Source organism: Pelophylax lessonae (genome assembly GCF_965119305.1).
Source record: "Pelophylax lessonae genome assembly, chromosome: 8".
Taxonomy (NCBI): Eukaryota; Metazoa; Chordata; class Amphibia; order Anura; family Ranidae; genus Pelophylax; species Pelophylax lessonae.
The window spans coordinates 253,259,196-253,277,534 of record NC_138775.1 but is presented as its reverse complement, the minus strand read 5'-3'; the positions used below and the strand labels follow the sequence as shown (position 1 = coordinate 253,277,534).

General features: G+C 36.0%; 1 protein-coding gene across 1 annotated transcript in view; it reads right to left on the bottom strand.

The window, feature by feature from the left end:
* LOC309562239 (vitellogenin-A2-like) overlaps window positions 1-18,339 on the bottom strand; it is a 118,828-nt gene that overhangs the window by 46,448 nt on the left and 54,041 nt on the right. Inside the window, exons 24-25 of the mRNA XM_082266360.1 lie at window positions 1,283-1,303; window positions 96-247 (exon numbers count right to left, since the gene is read on the bottom strand). Of these exons, the coding sequence (XP_082122486.1) occupies window positions 96-247; window positions 1,283-1,303 (173 nt within the window). The remainder of the gene's footprint in view (window positions 1-95; window positions 248-1,282; window positions 1,304-18,339) is intronic.

The window sequence follows — 18,339 nt, the reverse complement described above, 5'->3', positions numbered from 1 at the left end:
ATCTTTGAACTCAATCTTTTTTCTCCAACATCATAGATAGAAATGTAAACAAGGGATCAAAAAACAAAAATATTCTCTAGGACACCATTTATTACCTGAGCAAGGAACATCTTTTGACCAATGCTACCGATCTGAATCCATAAGCCTATCTTCAGGCCAGCCTTGGTAAGTCCGTTTTCTGGAAGACCGTTTAGAAGAACTCCTTCATAGACGTAAACATAGGTCTTGGAGGGATTTAATAGTTGTTCTGCAAAATAATATATAAATATTTATTAGATAGTTATACATTTACATCAATTAGAAAAAATTTTCATTGACACCTTAAAGGGATTCCCGAACTAAATGATGCTTTTACAGCTATTAGCACCTCTTTCATATCTTGTGTCCCCATGCAGGAAGAAATGCAATTTTACAGTCAACCTACAGTGCAAGACTATACACTGCAACTCAACTATTGAGATATGCTGTATGAAAATAGTACAAAGACTAGGCTGGGGATAGGGTCTGATTTCCCCCGGGGCCAATAATAGTAAGATAATGTGGGCTAGTGGCCCTCAGTAGAGGTACTATGCCATTCCGATATCAATCGAATTGGGATCTGCAGTCAGCAACACATGCTAGGTATTTAGACCTGCAATCACAGGTGCCTTCCTTTCCTGCTGACACCTGTACCCCCCCATGTCCTACATGGACATCACAGGGATAGGAAATAAGGGAACATTTCCACTCTTCCTGACAGGAAGTAATAGGACCTTTCTCCCAGTAGGCATACTGAAAAACAAACAGGGCTCTAACCCTTCCCCTGCACTATCCAAAACTAAGTAAAATGTTTTTGGTTGAGTTTTGTTTTAAGCTAAACTGTGGGCTTTCAATGCATGCTGGGAATTATGGTAACACAACATGTAGAGGACCATAGTGGGTCTATAATTTGACTTATCAACTAGCCATGGTCTTCCTTTCATTATCTCTTATCAGAGAAAGGAAAGGGCAATCCAATGAGGCATTAAAGAAACAAAGAAAAATTAGATTGTAAGCTCTAAGGAGCAGGGTCCTCTGATTCCTACTGTATTAAAATGTATTGTATTTGTACTGTCTACCCTCAAGTTGTAAAGCGCTATATAAATACTATATAATAATAATAATAATATTTCTTCAAACACTTTAAAAAAAAGTCTGGGTACAGATAAATTAGATCTTTAGCCATAGGCCAGGTACATAGCCGTTCCAGTTTGTGTTTTATGTACAAGTTGCATTACTTTTTATTATTACTTACTACACTTACCATTTTGTGGCTTGTCACTACCTGTGGTAAAGAGACATAAACATAATATTGTTAGTAATTAAAAAAACTTTATACATATAATAATGCTTTAAATGTGGCTATTGGTCACATTAAATTTAACAAAAAACACAATAAATAAAAATTCAATAAATTAAGTAAGTGTTCTAAATTATAATGAAAAAATGATTTAATTTAAATAAAACTAAAATAATAAAAGGTAAGATAATAAAAAAATAATAATTATAAGTATATGCTAAATATATTAATATATCTATCTAATTATCAAGAAAATAATAATAATGTCAAAGTAATAATAAAAATGTTATGATAAGGCTAGGCTACTTACTCGCTAATGCGAGCAGTAGTGCTAGGATGATTCCCCTCATGATGATGGTGAATAACTGATTGAGGACTGCCCACAGTATTTATAGTGAAATTTTCCTCAATACGTCATTTTGGAAACTGCCATCTCCAGTAAATTATTAATCTGCCACCATCCTTTCCAAATTGTTTTTCGCAAAACAGCTATTTTGTTTTTAGAAAGAAAATTAAAACTTTAAAATGTAGTATGTCCAACACATCCCTCTGGGATATTTAACATATTAAATGGAATTTATAATTGCCTATTTTAAATTTTAATTTATCTTGTACAATTTACCAAATAGTAGTTTAGTAAGAATGGTAAATAATTGGGTAGGTCAGGATAACTTTTTTTGTTTGTGGTCACAGTGACAGAATATACCAGATCTAATCTTGCTGATAAGAAATGTGAATGACTCAGCCAAAACAAATGGAATACAAAGACAGACTGACTATATGATTTCTTTAACTCTGTTATATAATTTATAAATCATATTATAACCAATAATTCTGGCTTGCATTTTTCTCATAGCATGAGAATGGAGTTTTATTTTCATTTTACTTGTACAAATTGATCTAGTCAATTATTATATCATAAAACTATTTATTATTGTTAAATTGTATTCAACAAAATTGTTAAAAGCATAAAAAAGTCAACTCAGTTGCGGAGTGCAAAAAGACCCTTCCTTCTGATATTTCATATTGTCACTATTCAACAATCAGCATTCTCTAATGCTGGATGCACACTATACAACTTTTGTTGGTAGATTTCCTTTAGATTTACCATCAACTATGTAGTGCAAGGACCTGCCTGATTGCATACAAATTAAAAGTGTTTAGGTATGACCTCATATTATATGGTTTTGGTAAATCTAAAGGACAATTGTATAGTGTGTATGGCCCATAAGAGTTGTATAGGGGTTGGCTTACTAAAACTGCAGAGTGCAAAATCTGGTGCAGCTGTGTATGGGAGCCAATCAGGTTCTAACTTCTGCTTTTTTAATTAATCACTTCTGGACCAGAAGATTTTATCCCCTTAATGACCAGGTCATTTTTTGCAATTTGGCACTGTGTGACTTTAACTGGTAATTGCGCTGTCATGCAATGCTGTACCCAAACAATGTCCTTTTTTCCCACAAATAGAGCTTTCTTTTGGTGGTATTTGATCACCTCTGCGGTTTTTAATTTTTACAATATAAACATTTTCTACTTTTTCTTATAAAAAATATCCAATAAACTCGAAGCAGCAGAATGTATTTTGGGGTGTCATTGTCATAGTTTTCGGGGTCCTGTACACAGCTAGGCTCCAAAAAAGGTCTCAAACATGTGGTATTCCTGTACACAGGAGAAGCAGCAGAATGTAATTTGGGGTGTAAGTCCACATATACCCATGGCATGCGTGAGCAATATATTATTTAGTGACAACTTTGTGTAAAAAAAAAAAAGAAAATTGTCATTTTCCGGAAACTTGTGGGAAAATATAAAATTATCCATGGACTCAACATGCCTCTCAGCAAATAGCTTGGAGTGTCTACTTTCCAGAAAGGGGTAATTTGGGGGGTGTTTGAACTGTCCTGGCATGTTATGCCCAATATTAGAAGCTTATGCCACACATCGCCCACTCTTCTAATCACTTGAAGATCAAGCCTTTTCTGACACTTTTTGTTTACATGAAAAATGTATTTATTTTTTTACTAGAAAATTACTTTGAACCCCCAAACATTATATATTTTTTTTAAAGCAGAGGCCCTACAGAACAAAATGGCGGGTGTTGCAAATTTTTCTTTTTTTTTGTCAGACGGTATTTGCGCAAAGATTTTCCAAAGGCAATTTTTTGGTAAAAAAAACACTTTTTTTAAAATGTAATGCACAAATACACTATATATTGCCCAACTGTTTGGTAAAATATAAAAGATGATCTTATGCATACCAAACATGACATGCGTTAAAATTGTGCACGCCCGTGCAGCAGCAACAAGCTGTGTACATTTTTAAAAGCCTTTAAAAGCCTTTAAGGGTTTCCACTTTAGATTTACAAAGGAGGTCTACTGCAAGAATTACTGACCTCCATCTAACGTTTGATGTTTATATATGACACCAGACCAAAGCTTTTTTTTTTTATTTTGATACCTTTCCTTTCATTTTTTTTTTTTTTATATTTTTTATTGTTATCACAGGGAATTTAAATATCTCTAATGATTGCAATAGGTAGTGACAGATAAAAAATAAAAAATTGGGGTCTATTAGATTCTAGATCTCTCCTCTGCCCTTACAGCATCTGACCACACAAAGATTGGTGTGATAAGATGATTTTTCATATTCCCAATGGCACTGTTTATATCTGGTGAAACCGAAGTCATGAAATTATTGTCCAGGCCAAAAATAATTTTCCTGAACCTGAAGATCGGTTCTGAACTGAATCCGAACATCGCAGGGACAGCGGCCGTGCGCGCGCGTGCCCCCTAGCCCCATGCGCGACCGACATACAGTTACATCGGTTCGCGAAGCCGAGCCACCTTGCCGCAGTAAATCTGTGGCAGGCGGTCGGTAATTGGTTAAGCTTTGACAAAAAACCTGGAAGTTGGGTGGTTTTCTTTGCAGAGCTGCTCCTGATTTTGCACTCACCTGTTTTAGTAAATCAACCCCATTTTTTTCCAAACTGTGTTAGATGATTAGCGCTGTTTCAATTTTCTGTTCTTTTTCAAAGAAACAAAGTCAACTTCTTCAGAGGAAGTTAGCATTATGTCAGGACAGGGGTCTCATCCAGTTAAAGGTCGAGATCTCCGTCACGGCACCAAGAAAAGCTCCTATAAACCTTAAAAAAAAAAAAAAAACATAACACAGAGGGGTCCAGAACAAATTTGTTAATGCCACATCAAAAAGCCCCTAAACAAGAAGCCAAACAGACCCCTAGAATGACTCAAGTGTTTTCATGCATAATAATAATTATTAAATAACCATTTATAAGAGTTGAAAAAAATGAATAAATGTTGTTTACAAAACAAATATCCAAGATTTACAAAATGAGTAAATCTAAGATTTCCCCTGCAAATATTTAATTAAAAAAAGGCTAAAATACCAAGAGAAAGCTAATTTTTTTTCCAGAACTTGTTTTGATGAATAAAGAAAATCACATGACCTACTGCCCAGAAAATAACTAACTCCTCTTACCCAAAAGAGCCCCGTAAGGTTTATATAATTTGTTTTAGCCACCTCTAAAATGATCAAATTGGCTCAGCTCTAAAAAAATTAGCTAGTGCCTCATATCTGACAACTTTACGATCCAGAAACTACCCACAATTTTGTTTCATTTATTACAAATTTTTTATGTTTCTGTAAAATTGTTTGTCCCTCTCTCTTTCATGCTGATTTACTTAAGAGAAAAAAACAAATATCTACTATGCAGTGCTGTGAAAAACTATTACCTATACACCCTGCAATGAATAATAAACAATCAATATTAATATATAATATTTAAATATATGCCAAATATTATACAAAAGTGCTTTAGTGCTTATAAATGTGCCACTGCACAATCTAAAGCTCATACAAATAAAAACGTATTTTCTCAAAAAGTGCTCTTAGTGCTGTGTATTCATTCCAAACAATTGTACAATCCGTGCCTTGTGGGCCACACCCATCCAAAGGGTAAAGCCTCGTACACACGCACCGATTGTTGGCCGACCGATCGGCCGTCTTTTGTCCAGTGTTGTTGTGTTGGTTGAAATGTGCTCTAGACTGCACACGAATTTTGTCGGCCAACAACAACTAACTGCAGAAGTGATGTCATGTGCTGGTTTACTTTTCGTGTGTTTTTTCTTCACTGAGCATGCCCAGTCTTGATCATCACATTTTTGTCGGCCGAAATCTGTACTGACTGATGAACAATCGGCCGTTCTGTTGTTGGCCAACAAAAATTTTATAGCATGCAGACCAGATTTTGTTCGGCCGAAAAGTCGCAGTCGGTTGACGGAAGCATCATACTAACAAGCTGATAATCGGCCGATCGGGCGGCGGCCGAAAATTCACGGCCAACAATCAGTACGTGTGTACGGGCCTTAACTCACCAAATTCCCATGCCTTTCTAATACAGATCCTTTAAAGCAAATACATTGTCCTGTTGGTCATGTCAGCTTAGAATGGCCTCTCAACCTGTTCAGTAACTGCACACAGGATTCTCACCCTGATGGTATATACCTGAAAGAAAAAATGCATCCCAATAGTGTAGTTTCGTTAAATCATATAGAATTGTTTAGAAAAATCACACTATTCACAAGGGACATAAGCTTGTACATCATTACCATAACTGTCGAATCCTAATCCCTACACTGCATCTCAAACCAGCAAGCCACCACACTATATCTTGCTCACGGCCAGAGATCTCAGAATGACGAAATACCAGTCTGTCCATGCCCATGTTTGCCCACACCCCTACACGTTTCGTCCGTAAGGCACTTTCCCAAGAGATTTTATTTTGATCGTAGATTCCTTGTAGGTAGCCTTGAAACTGTGTTGCGGTGTGCCAAGAGGCGGCTGGGTGCCCATTTCCCAGTTTACTGGTACATTTCACATAGGATGAGCCAATCCATAAATTACCTCATTATGGTTTTCATGACACAATGGGATATTTGTAAGCTTTCATTGTATAATGTTTTATATGTTCTATAAGTACAGTGTATGGTTCTGGTAACCAACTATCCTCTCTAAAGAAGCCACAATAGGCAAAACATGTTGGAGATGTTGTCTGGAGCTGATTATGATAAAAAGGAATGCTTGTTTCAACATGTTTTTATTTTATAAGTGAATTTTATGTACTCAATTAATTGTATGGATTTTTATCATATTTTAATTAGTACCTTTAAAAGTCCCAAAAAAACATTTTTTTTTTCATTGACTTGTGAATAATTGGGGGTGATGGTACCTTGGTGTATGTTCAATGGGAATTGAAAATGTATGACTTTCTGAAGAGGACCACTTTTTGAGAAATTACGTTTTTATTTCAATGATTGAACAGTTACACGTGTACACATTACAAACAGTAAGCACTTTTGCAGTGTTTATTGTTGCACCTTTATAAGCATTGGCGTACTTTTGTAAATTTTTTTGATATGTGTTTAAATATTGTATATTTACATTGATTGTTTTAATATTCATTGCAAAGTGCATAGGTAATAGTTTTTTTTTTACAGCTCTGCATAGTAGATGTTTATTTTTTCTTCTTGAAATATTATTTTGGGGGTTGTGTATTGCAGCAGTATTATTAGTGTGTCTTTTTATTATTTATTGGTTTAAAAGCCCTTTAAGAATGCAGAATAAGGCCAATATTAATTTTAATTTGATTTACTAAAGAAGCTGAGAATCTTCACTGAAAAAATATAGGAAATATTTGCATTTACTTTTAATGTGATTGGAAGAACTTATTTGGTAAACCAGCTTCTTTTCTCCTCTTTTGCTCTCTCTCTCTCTCTTTCTTTCGCTACACAATTTTCATGCTGACCAAGATCATTATATATATATATATATATATATATATATATATATATATATATATATATATATATATATATATATATATATATATATATATATATATATTGTTTATTAAGCTGTGTGCATGTGTGCACCCTTTAAAAAAAATGAAAAAAGGTTGTTTATTAAAATATATATTACACTGTTAATAAAATTAATTTATTAAAGATGTGATTCTTATCCTAGCCTTGTGAACCTGTGCTCTCTTCGCATATCCAATCAATTAAAGAGATTGAAAAAATTATCAAATTGAAAAATATTACCATTTGAATATTTGAAGGGAGTTAAGGTATAATGGAATAATGTAAACATATCTTGTTCAGTAATTTACCACTTTAGTTTTATGTCTCATTATAAATAACTTATGTTTCATAAATAAGATGATGTACACTACTTATATGAATATTTGCCAATGCTGTATTAATAATGTAGCCCTAAACGCTGGGAATGTATCATACATATTTAGCTGGGCTTTTTCTATATATAACTCAGTGGCCTATATCTTAATATTTAAAGCTGGATAGGTAAAAACTGGTAATAATTATTGTAAGAATAATATATTGTTTTGTTTTATAAATAATAATGATAATAATAATAATAATATGAATGATATAATGATGAACACAGCAGTTGTTATATCTATGCATTTATAATAATAATAATAATATGAATGATATAATGATGAACATAGCATTTGTTATATCTATGCATTTATAATAATAATAATAATAATAGTAATAATAATAGTAATAATAATAATACTAATAATGATAATAATAATAATAATAAGAAGAAGAAGAAACAATTTCCTTATTCTCCAAAAATTATTCTTTTATACCCCCTACTTAATGACCCTCTATTTTTTTTTTTCCGTAAACCATTTTTACTGTGTTTTTCTGTCTCCTCATAATGTCTTCCATGAGCTCCTAAACCTCTTTTTTCCCCTCCCCCTCACTTCTGTTTGTTTGGAATGAGCAGTGCACATGTTGTGGTCATATACACTGCTCTATGCATAATATAAATCCCGTTGTCCATCTCAGAAGTGAGCAAAAGAAAGTGGCTATGTTCCTCCATACAGTGGGACCATGGAGAATGAACATAGACTCCCTGTAACAGAAAGTCGAATTGAAGCGAAAAAAAAAAAATCGAGATTTGGAGGAGAATGGATACAATATGTCATTTTCTGAGTCAATTTTCTTACTTAATAATACAGGTATATACTTGACGAGAGTTAGAGTCACTTTAATCAGAAAATTATGGGTGGTAAAAATTCAACAACTGTAGTATAGTAAATATCCAGAAGATGGCAGCAAAATCCTATTTTTCAAACTTTATAAGACAGCATTTAACTGGTTCCTGGTTCAATTATCTTACTATAATTTCCCCACATTTACTTTTCTGTTTTGTTTTTCTTGTTATAAGTGAATTTTCTGTAGCTAATCATTGGTTGACAAGACTGTCTAATTGCACTATAGAGGCTCCCTGGGGTTTGATTTACTAAAACTGGAGAGTGCAATATCTGGTGCAGCTGTGCATAGTAGCCAATCAGCTTCTACGTTCAGCTTTCCTGTCAGCTGACAGGAAACCAGGAAATTGATTGGTTTCTATGCAGAGCTGCACCTGAATTTGCACTCTGCAGTTTTAGTAAATCAACCCCAGCATCTGTTGCTTTACAGGTATTGTCCTCCTCTAGTGCTGATCTGAATGTTACTGCCGTCATTTGAAATGTTTGAATAACGTGTTGAAATAAAAACTCGACAAAGCAGGTATAGCTTGCATGCATTGTTTTCAACCATCCCCAGAATGGAAGATTTGCATTGGGATACTTACAAAGCAGGAAGCACAGCCTGCATATGTAATGAACTAATATGGTTGCTTTAAAATACAGCTGAAGGTAAAACTTTTTTTATTATTTTTGTTTGGATAGAATAAAAAGAAACTAGAACACCTGTCAGGTTTTTATTGCTGTCTGTGTCAACTGTGTTACGTTGATGCATATATATCCAGGTGCATCTCAAAAAATGTAAATATCATCAAAAAAATTTATTTATTTCAGTAATTTAATTCAAAAAGTGAAACTCACATTTTTTTTTTTATACAGTATGTCACAAAAGTGGGTACACCTCTCACATTTTTGCAAATATTTTACCTTTTCATGTGACAACACTGAAGAAATGACACTTTGCTACAATGTAAAGTAGTGAGTGTACAGCTTGTATAACAGTGTAAGTTTGCTGTCCCCTCAAAATAACTCAACACACAGCCATTAATGTGTAAACCGCTGGCAAAAAAAGTGAGTACACCTCTAAATGAAAATATCCAAATTGGGCCCAAAGTGTCCATATTTTGTGCGTCATATCCAGAGGTTGTCTTTGGGAAATAGAAGTATGAGTGCTGCCAGCATTGCTGCAGAGGTTGAAGGAGTGGGGGGTCAGCCTGTCAGTGCTCAGACCATACGCCGCACACTGCATCAAATTGGTCTGCATGGCTGTCATTCCAGAAGGAAGCCTCTTCTAAAGATGATCACAAGAAAGCCCGCAAACAGTTTGTTGAAGACAAGCAGACTAAGGACATGGATTATTGGAATCATGTCCTGTGGTCTGATGAGACCAAGATAAACCTATTTGGTTCAGATGGTGTCAAGCGCGTGTGGCAGCAACCAGGTGAGGAGTACAAAGACAAGTGTGTCTTGCCTACAGTCAAGCATGGTGGTGGAAGTGTCATGGTCTGGGGCTGCATGAGTGCTGCCAGCACTGGGGAGCTACAGTTCATTGAGGGAACCATGAATGCCAACATGTACTGTGACCTACTGAAGCAGAGCATGATCCCATTCCTGTGGAGACGCAGGGAAGTATTCCAACATGATAACAACCCCAAACACACCTCCAAGATGACTACTGCCTTGCTAAAGAAGCTGAGGGTAAAGGTGATGGACTGGCCAAGCATGTCTCCAGACCTAAACCATATTGAGCATCTGTGGGGCATCTTCAAATGGAAAGTGGAGGAGTGCAAGGTCTCTAACATCCACCAGCTCTATGATGTCATCATAGAGGAGTGGAAGACGACTCCAGTGGCAACCTGTGAAGCTCGGGTGAACTCCATGCCCAAGAGGGTTAAGGCAGTGCTGGAAAATAATGGTGGCCACACAAAATATTGACACTTTGGGCCCAATTTGTACATTTTCACTTAGGGATGTACTGACTTTTGTTGCCAGCGGTTTAGACATTAATGGCTGTGTGTTGAGTTATTTTGAGGGGGCAGAAGATTTACACTGTTATACAAGCTGTACACTCACTACTTTACATTGTAGCAAAGTGTAATTTCTTCAGTGTTGTCACATGAAAAGATATATTAAAAGATTTATAAAAATGTGAGGGTGTACTCACTTTTGTGAGATACTATATATATCTATATATATCTAGATATATATAGATATATATAGATATATATTGAACATTGTCCATTATATTTGATTTATTGTCACAATTTCTTTGTGTGTTTGATGTTTTAGGGGTTACGCTGTACTTTGTACTGTTTATGTTATTTTCTCACTTCCTTTCTGGTGAAAATATTGTCAGAAGGACAGGAAGTGAAGACAAATCTCTCTGATATACCCAAAGGGGTTGTTTTACTAAAGCTGTCAAGGACAGCTTGTCGCAGGCAAGCCTTAGGCTGGCCATACACTATACAATTTTCTTATTCAATTTCCTTTAGATTTACTTTTAACTATGTAGTGCAAGGGCCTGTCTTATTGCATACAAATTGAAAGTGTTTAAGTTTGACCCTATATTACATGGTTTTGGTAAATCTAAAGGAAAGTTGAACAAGAAAATTGTATAGTGTATGGCCAGCCTAACTCTATGATTTCCAATGAGTACCATTCATATCTGTGAGACTTCAAGTTGCAATGACTTCAAAGTAGTCCCTGCACTACTTTGGTCCGACTTTGTTGTGTTTTGGGGTCCATAGACATAGACATTGCTTCAAGTCCAGTCAAATTTGTGTCAAAATTGCGTCAAAAATTATTCGCAGCATAATTGTGTGACTTTTAGGTTGCAGAAGTGTGAAAGGGGCCTAAATCTCCCCCATAGAGTGCAGTAAAAAGGACTTCTAATCCCATCCCCAGGCAATTACACACAATTTAGATCAGCAGACAACACTGTTTTGTTTGATGCCTTTGGAGGCCATAAAATGCTTACAATGTTCTTTTTGAAGAACATTCCAGTGAATAATATGACCTCCTTCCTCTGAACAATAATGTCCATGAAATTTTATAAAATTTTGCCTAATTCCTAAAATTGGACTGATGCTGACACTCTGCCCTGCCAGGTATCAGGTATGTACACAATTCCTGTTTATCTTTCATGATTATGACATGACTGGAGGACATTGTGACCCTGGAACCTGATGCCATTTGTTTTGGCTGAGGACGGAAAAATAAAAGAGAAGAAAAAACTCCATAGTCATCCGCCAGTGCGCATTGTTTAGTGACAAAGGTTTCAAATAAAAAATGTTGGCAATTTTAGGAATTCAATAAAATGAATACTAAAAAAATGTAAGATTAGAAATGTCATAGAGCTGTGGGTTCAGATCAAGGCTGTAAATTATTTTTACATATTTCAAATTTCAGATATTTATCTATAATTCTTTTGAATCTGAGTAGGTGCAGTTCTCTTCAGTTCTCATACCCTGTACACCCTTTTTCCATTTCCACTATGAGCCTGTTTATTCAGTGATAACTTAGTCATTACTTAGCGATACATACATTGTATGCTTTTTTGGTGGTGGTGGGGGGTTGGCGTTGGGGTGGACTTTATTTTTTGTAGTATTTTTCTGAATATTTTATTTTTTATGCAATCTATAGATAAAATCCTAAATATTGAAAAAATATTTTTCTTACTTTTGATCAGTTTGTTTATTTTTTTTTGTTTTCATTTTTTAATGGCATCACTGTAAAAATATACCATTTATTCCAATGGCCTATTTAAAATAACACTAAATGATTATACTGTTAGCAAAGGTTGTCATTGAGCAGGACTTATGTGATAATAGCGTCAAACTCTGTAAAGAATGCATTTGATGATGTTCATTGTTTATTTGAGAAGTTTTCTATAACAATAAAAAAAACTATTGAAACATAAAATAACACAAAAATTATGTTATTTGCAAAAAAGGCATTTGTTTTTCCAGTTTTGCACATTTCTTGGTTTTTTTTATTTTTTTATTTGCAACACAAAAAATTAACAAACAAAATGAATGAAAATGAAAAAAAGTATAAATATTAATGGCAAAAAAACAATAGCTAATGGACGAAAGGGAAGAAAATAATGAATAAGGGTGGATTAACTAAGGGATACTAAAGAGGTAACTAAAAATAAATGTATCTTTTTACTTTAACTTCTTTTTTTTACCTTTAACCACTTTCCCACTAGCCACTGTGCTGCTACTGCGGCACAGTGGCTCGTTATCGTCTAGTGACATAGACCTACGTTGCTAGACTCCTCCCGTGTAGGCGGCGCTCGCGCGCCGCCGGAGGCGCGCTCCCGCTGTTTTCATTCACAGCGGGAGTCGGGCCAGGGGAGGAGCAGCGGCGATCGCCGCTGCTCTGCCCCGATCGTCGGGGAATCCAGTTTGGAGATCCGCCCGCTTGTGCAAACAGAGCGGGCGGATCTCCTATGTGACAGGAAGTGACAGATCGGAGTGTTCAGCATAGCTGAACATCCGATCTGTCCCTGGCTCACACAGTCACCTCCCCCCCCCACACGTCAGTAAGCACCAGGCATACATTAACCCCTCCCTCTCCAATAAAATTAACCCCTTCCCTGCCAGTGTCATTTTTACAGTAACAGTGCATATTTATAGCACTGATTACTGCAGTAATGTCACTGGTACCCCCAAAAGTGTCAAAAATGTCAGTCAAGGGTCCGATCTGTCTGCCGCAATGTCGCAGTCCCGCAAAAAAATCGCAGATCGCCACCATTACTCGTTAAAAAAAAACACCAAAAATGACATAAATCTTTCCCTTAGTTAGTAAACGCAATAACTTTTGCGCAAACCAATCAAAATACGCTTATTGCGATTTATTTACCAAACATGGGTAGCAGAAAACAAATTGGCCAAAAATTAAAAAAAAAAATTGGTTTTTACATCTTTTTTGGGGGGAATTTCATATAAAAAAATGTTAAAAATATTGTTATTTTTTCAAAATAAACGCTCTTTTTTTGTTTATAGCGCAAAAAGTAAAAATCGCACAGGTGATCAAACACCACCAAAAGAAAGCTCTGTTTGTGGGAAAAAAAGGACGTAAATTTCGTTTGGGTACAGCGTCGCATGACCGCGCAATTGTCAGTTAAATTCGCACAGAGCCGAATCGCAAAAAGTGGCCCAGACGTAAGACAGCAAAATGCTCTAGTGGTAAAGTGGTTAAGGTTTCTGTAAAGCCGAACTAAAGAAAAAAGTTGGGGGAAGGAGGTTCTAATGACAAGGCTTTTTTTTTTTTTAATTTTGCAATATTGTTTTGAAAAAAAAGTTGTATATTTTTATGTATCCTATGGACAAAATGACTTGAAACATTTTATTTTTTAATTATTTTTACCTGTTCTATTTTTTTTTAACAGCTTTACTGTAAAAATATTCCATTTATTATATAACTTGACCCATTTGAAGTGATGTTTTTAGTACAAAGTTATTTGCAAATGAAAAAAGTCACTTCTCTATTTTATATTTAAATTTAATATTTTCACTTTTAAGGTTTCTTTCAAGCACAACTCCAGGAAAAGTAAACATGGTCCATTGCAATGGGACCGCCCCCACAATGCAGTCCACCAAGCTCCAGTGGGGAATTGTTCCTCTACATCCTCGTGTCCAATGTAGGGTTAAGGGTCCTGTATCCATCTTGATGACATCAGGGACATTCAAGCGCCAGAGCATAGGGAACAAAAATTCAGCAAGCAAGCTATGCAAAAATGACAACTACCCCAATTTATAACTAGCTTTTGAAGAAGAGATACACATGAAGGGGCTTTGCACATCACAAACAAAAAAATTCTCAGCAAACTTACCAGCTAGCCTGCGAGAAAAACCAATTGACCCTGGCTAAAAATTCACATTAAAAAATAGAGGGTTTAGTTGCACATATTTGCAAATATACTCCTCTGCATAGTGCAGTCCCAACTCTATATTTAACGCCCCATTCACATCTCAGTGTTTTGTAGCTTGAAGCCTGAAGCTCCAAAAACAATCAATTATTCTCTTTGGAGATGGTTCACATCTCCCCTACAAGTCGCCTGAAGCTCAAAAAAGTTATGGAGCTTTTTTTGCAGCTCGAACTGGGCAGATTAATGCCTTTTTTAGCATTTTTTTGTTCCAAAGAAATGCATGGAAACGCTTGATTCGAGCGTTTTAGTGCAGGTTGTTGTGCGTTTTTGAGTGTTTTTCTGCTCAAATGCAATAATTAAATTTAAATAAATAATAATATATAAATAAATAAATGAATAACAAAAATAAATGAATAATAATCATAAAATACCATAAATAAAAAAAACTAACCCCAACCCTTAACCCTAATATTAACCCCTAACCCCAAACCTTAAAACTAATATTAACCCCTAACCCTAATCCTAAACCCTAATATTAACCCCTAACCTTAAACACCACCCTAAAAAAATAAATAAATGCTTAAATAAGCAGTAAATAAATAAATAAATAATAAATATTCACAACCTGAATCCTAGTGCTTTTTTTTTTTTAAAAAAAAAGCCGATTCCTACCTGTTTTCACAGCGCCTTTCGGCACTCACATGACTCCTGGCTCTCTTCCCTCCCCATCTGACATCTCCAGGGGGCGGGGCCGATAACTTCCTCTGACGTCAGTTGGGGAGGCGGGGAGGAAAGGAGGAGAGAGGCGGGAATCACGTAAGCACCGATAGGCGCTTTGAAAACAGGTAAAAATCTGATTTTTTTAAAATAAAGCACAGGAACTAGGATACAGGTTGCTATCTAACAGAGGGGATGGTGTAAAGATAACATCATTTTGTAGCAGCTGGGAGGGGAGCAGAGCGACGCCAGTGAGAGCTGACAGGCAGGGAGGGGAGAGGGGAGTCCTATAGACAGAGGAAAGCTGCAGATAGCTGCGGATGACTGAGGCATGTACACAGACCACGGTGTCAAGGCTCAGTAGCCATGATACACGGTGGTCTGTGTACAGAGGGGAGGGTAGAAACTGTCAGGATCAGACAGGTTTTTTAGGTAATACAGGGGGCCAAATGACACAGCACAAGCACTGTGCTGTATACAACGCTTTAAGGGAACAGGATCCATTTTGTTTTTTTAGGGTAACAAACACTTTAAGTAAGGTCTTCTGTTCTGGGACCCCCTGGTTCCACTTCTGCTGTAATGTTTAGTTTAAGAAAGACGTTCAATTGTATATATATATATATAGTAGTTACATAGTTAGTCAGGTTTAAGAAAGACAAAAGGCAAGTCCATCTAGCTCAACCAATAATAAACAAAAATTAAAACACAACTATACAATCCCATATACACAATTCTATACCCACAGTTGATCCAGAGGAGAGCAAAAGACCCCAGCAAAGCATGATCCAATTTGCTACAGCAGGGGAAAAAATTCCTTCCTGATCCCCTGAGAGGATACTCCCTGGATCAACTTTACCTAGAAATGTTAGTATCCAGTTATATTATGTTATTACACCTAGGAAAGAATCCAGGCCTTTTTTTTAAAGCAATCTACTGAGCTGGCCAGAACCACCTCTGGAGGGAGTCTTATCCACATCTTCACAGCTCTTACGGTGAAAAAACCTTTACGTATTTGGAGACAAAATCTCTTTTCCTCTAGACATAAAGAGTGCCCCCTTGTCCTCTGTGATGACCTTAAAGAAAATAACTCAACACCAAGTTCACTATATGGACCCCTTCTGTATTTATACATGTTGATCATATCCCCCTTAACCTTCTTAACGGTGTTCCCGAGCACACTCGGGGTACCGCCAGAAGCATCGCCGGATCCTGTAAAAGAGGTTACTTACCTTGTCACCGGGATCCAGCGATGTATGCGAGCGGTATGCGGCGGCAGATCTTCCTCCCGATCCTCTCCGTGCCCTGGCTTCCGTCTCCTGCGACGTGACGCTCGCAGGGGGGTGGAACCGGCGGCAAATTCAAATGTAAAAACACACCAAACACACTGATACCATTCAAAATAAAATAAATTCACATTACATTGCCCCCCAGTGCCCTTTCCTGCAGTTTTACTGTACTTTTTATGTATATATATATATACATATATATATATATATATATATATATATATATATATATATATATATACGTATATATATATATATATATACGTATATATACGTATATACGTATATACACACGTATATGTATATATATATATTATATATATATATATATATATGTATATATATATATATATAATGTATATATACATGTATATATATATATATATATATATATATATATATATATATATGTATACATACTTTAACTTATTTATAGTTTTTATTATATTATAATTTATGATTTTGTGTTTCAAACTTTATCATACCCGAGATGTTATAAAGAAGAATGCACAGTAAAAAAAAAAAAATATGTAAATAGTTGGTTTGGGCTGCTCATTCTCAAGAATTACATGCAAAATAATGGTACCGCTTTCAGCACCTAAAATCCTAAAGAATCATACCGCCAGGGGGGTTAAGCTCCTCTTCTCAAGAGAGAATAAATTCAGTTCCTCTAATCTTTCCTCATAGCTGAGCTCCTCCATGCCTCTTATCAGTTTGTCTGCCCTTCTCTGCACTTTCTCCCCGATATACTTTTTGAGAACTGGTGCCCAAAACAGAACTGCATATTCCAGATGAGGTCTTACTAATGATTTGTACAGGGGCAAAGCGATATCTCTCTCTCTCTGTAGTCCATGCCTCTCTTAATACAAGAAACCCAATTTGCCACATAGTTGCCCAATTAAACAGTGCATTGAGATCGACTTGTAAGTTGGAGACATCCTGTAAGGAAGTTATTCCACTTGCATAGCTTGGTGTTATCTGCAAAGACTGAAATGGTACTTTTAATCCCAGACCCTATATCATTTATAAAGATTTTAAAAAGTAGGGGTCCCAACACTGAACCTTGGGGTACACCACTGATAACCTTAGACCATTCAGAGTGAGAATCATTAACCACTACTTTTGAATTCGGTCTTTTAGCCAATTTTCTATCCATTTACAAACTGATCTTACAAAGCCTGTAGACTTTACCTTACACATTAGCCGTGTGTGGGGAACTGTGTCAAACGCTTTTGCAAAACCCAAGTATACGACGTCCACAGCCACCCCTCCGTCCAAGCTACCTCCTCATAAAAATCAGATTTGTCTGACAACGCCTGTCTTTCATGAATCCATGCTCTCTGTTGCTTAAAATATTTTCTTCCAACAAGAACTTATCTATGTGGTCTTTTATTAAACTTTCCAGTATCTTCCCGACTATAGAAGTTAAAGTAACAGGTCTATAGTTACTTGGCAAAGGCATGGATCCCTTTTTTAATATAGGCACCACATTGGCCCTACTCCAATCCAGCAGTATTATTCCAGTCCTTAAAGAGTCCCCTAAAAATTAGAAACAAAGGCTTTTAAATGACAGAGCTCAATTATTTTGGGATGCGTGGATGTATGCCATCTGGTCCAGGTGCTTTATCCACCTATATTCTATCTAAATATTTCTCGACCATATCACTTTTGAGCCATTGTAGATCATTTGGGGCTGTGTCAATACCATCCCCATTATGGTAATGAGCTTCCCCATGCTCCTACACAGAGCATATGTCTAGTAAGGAAAACTGCTGCTAGGAAACATTTTATTTCTGCATACTTATAGACTAACATTTGAATTCTTAAAATGGCAGGATATTATTTGCAACACCTCCAATGTTTAAGCAAGTGTTTATCTAGTAGTTTAGGTGATTCTGTGGTTATTCATGCTGACTGGAGAAGTATCTGCCCCCTATTCATGCCTCTATCTGGATGCTCTACTTGAAGAAATTGCTAAATCATTGCATGAAAGTTATTGTTGTTTTAAAGCCAAAGGAGGTCCTGGGTGGTTCCAGTAGCTTTGTCAAGTCATCATCCCAGCATGACA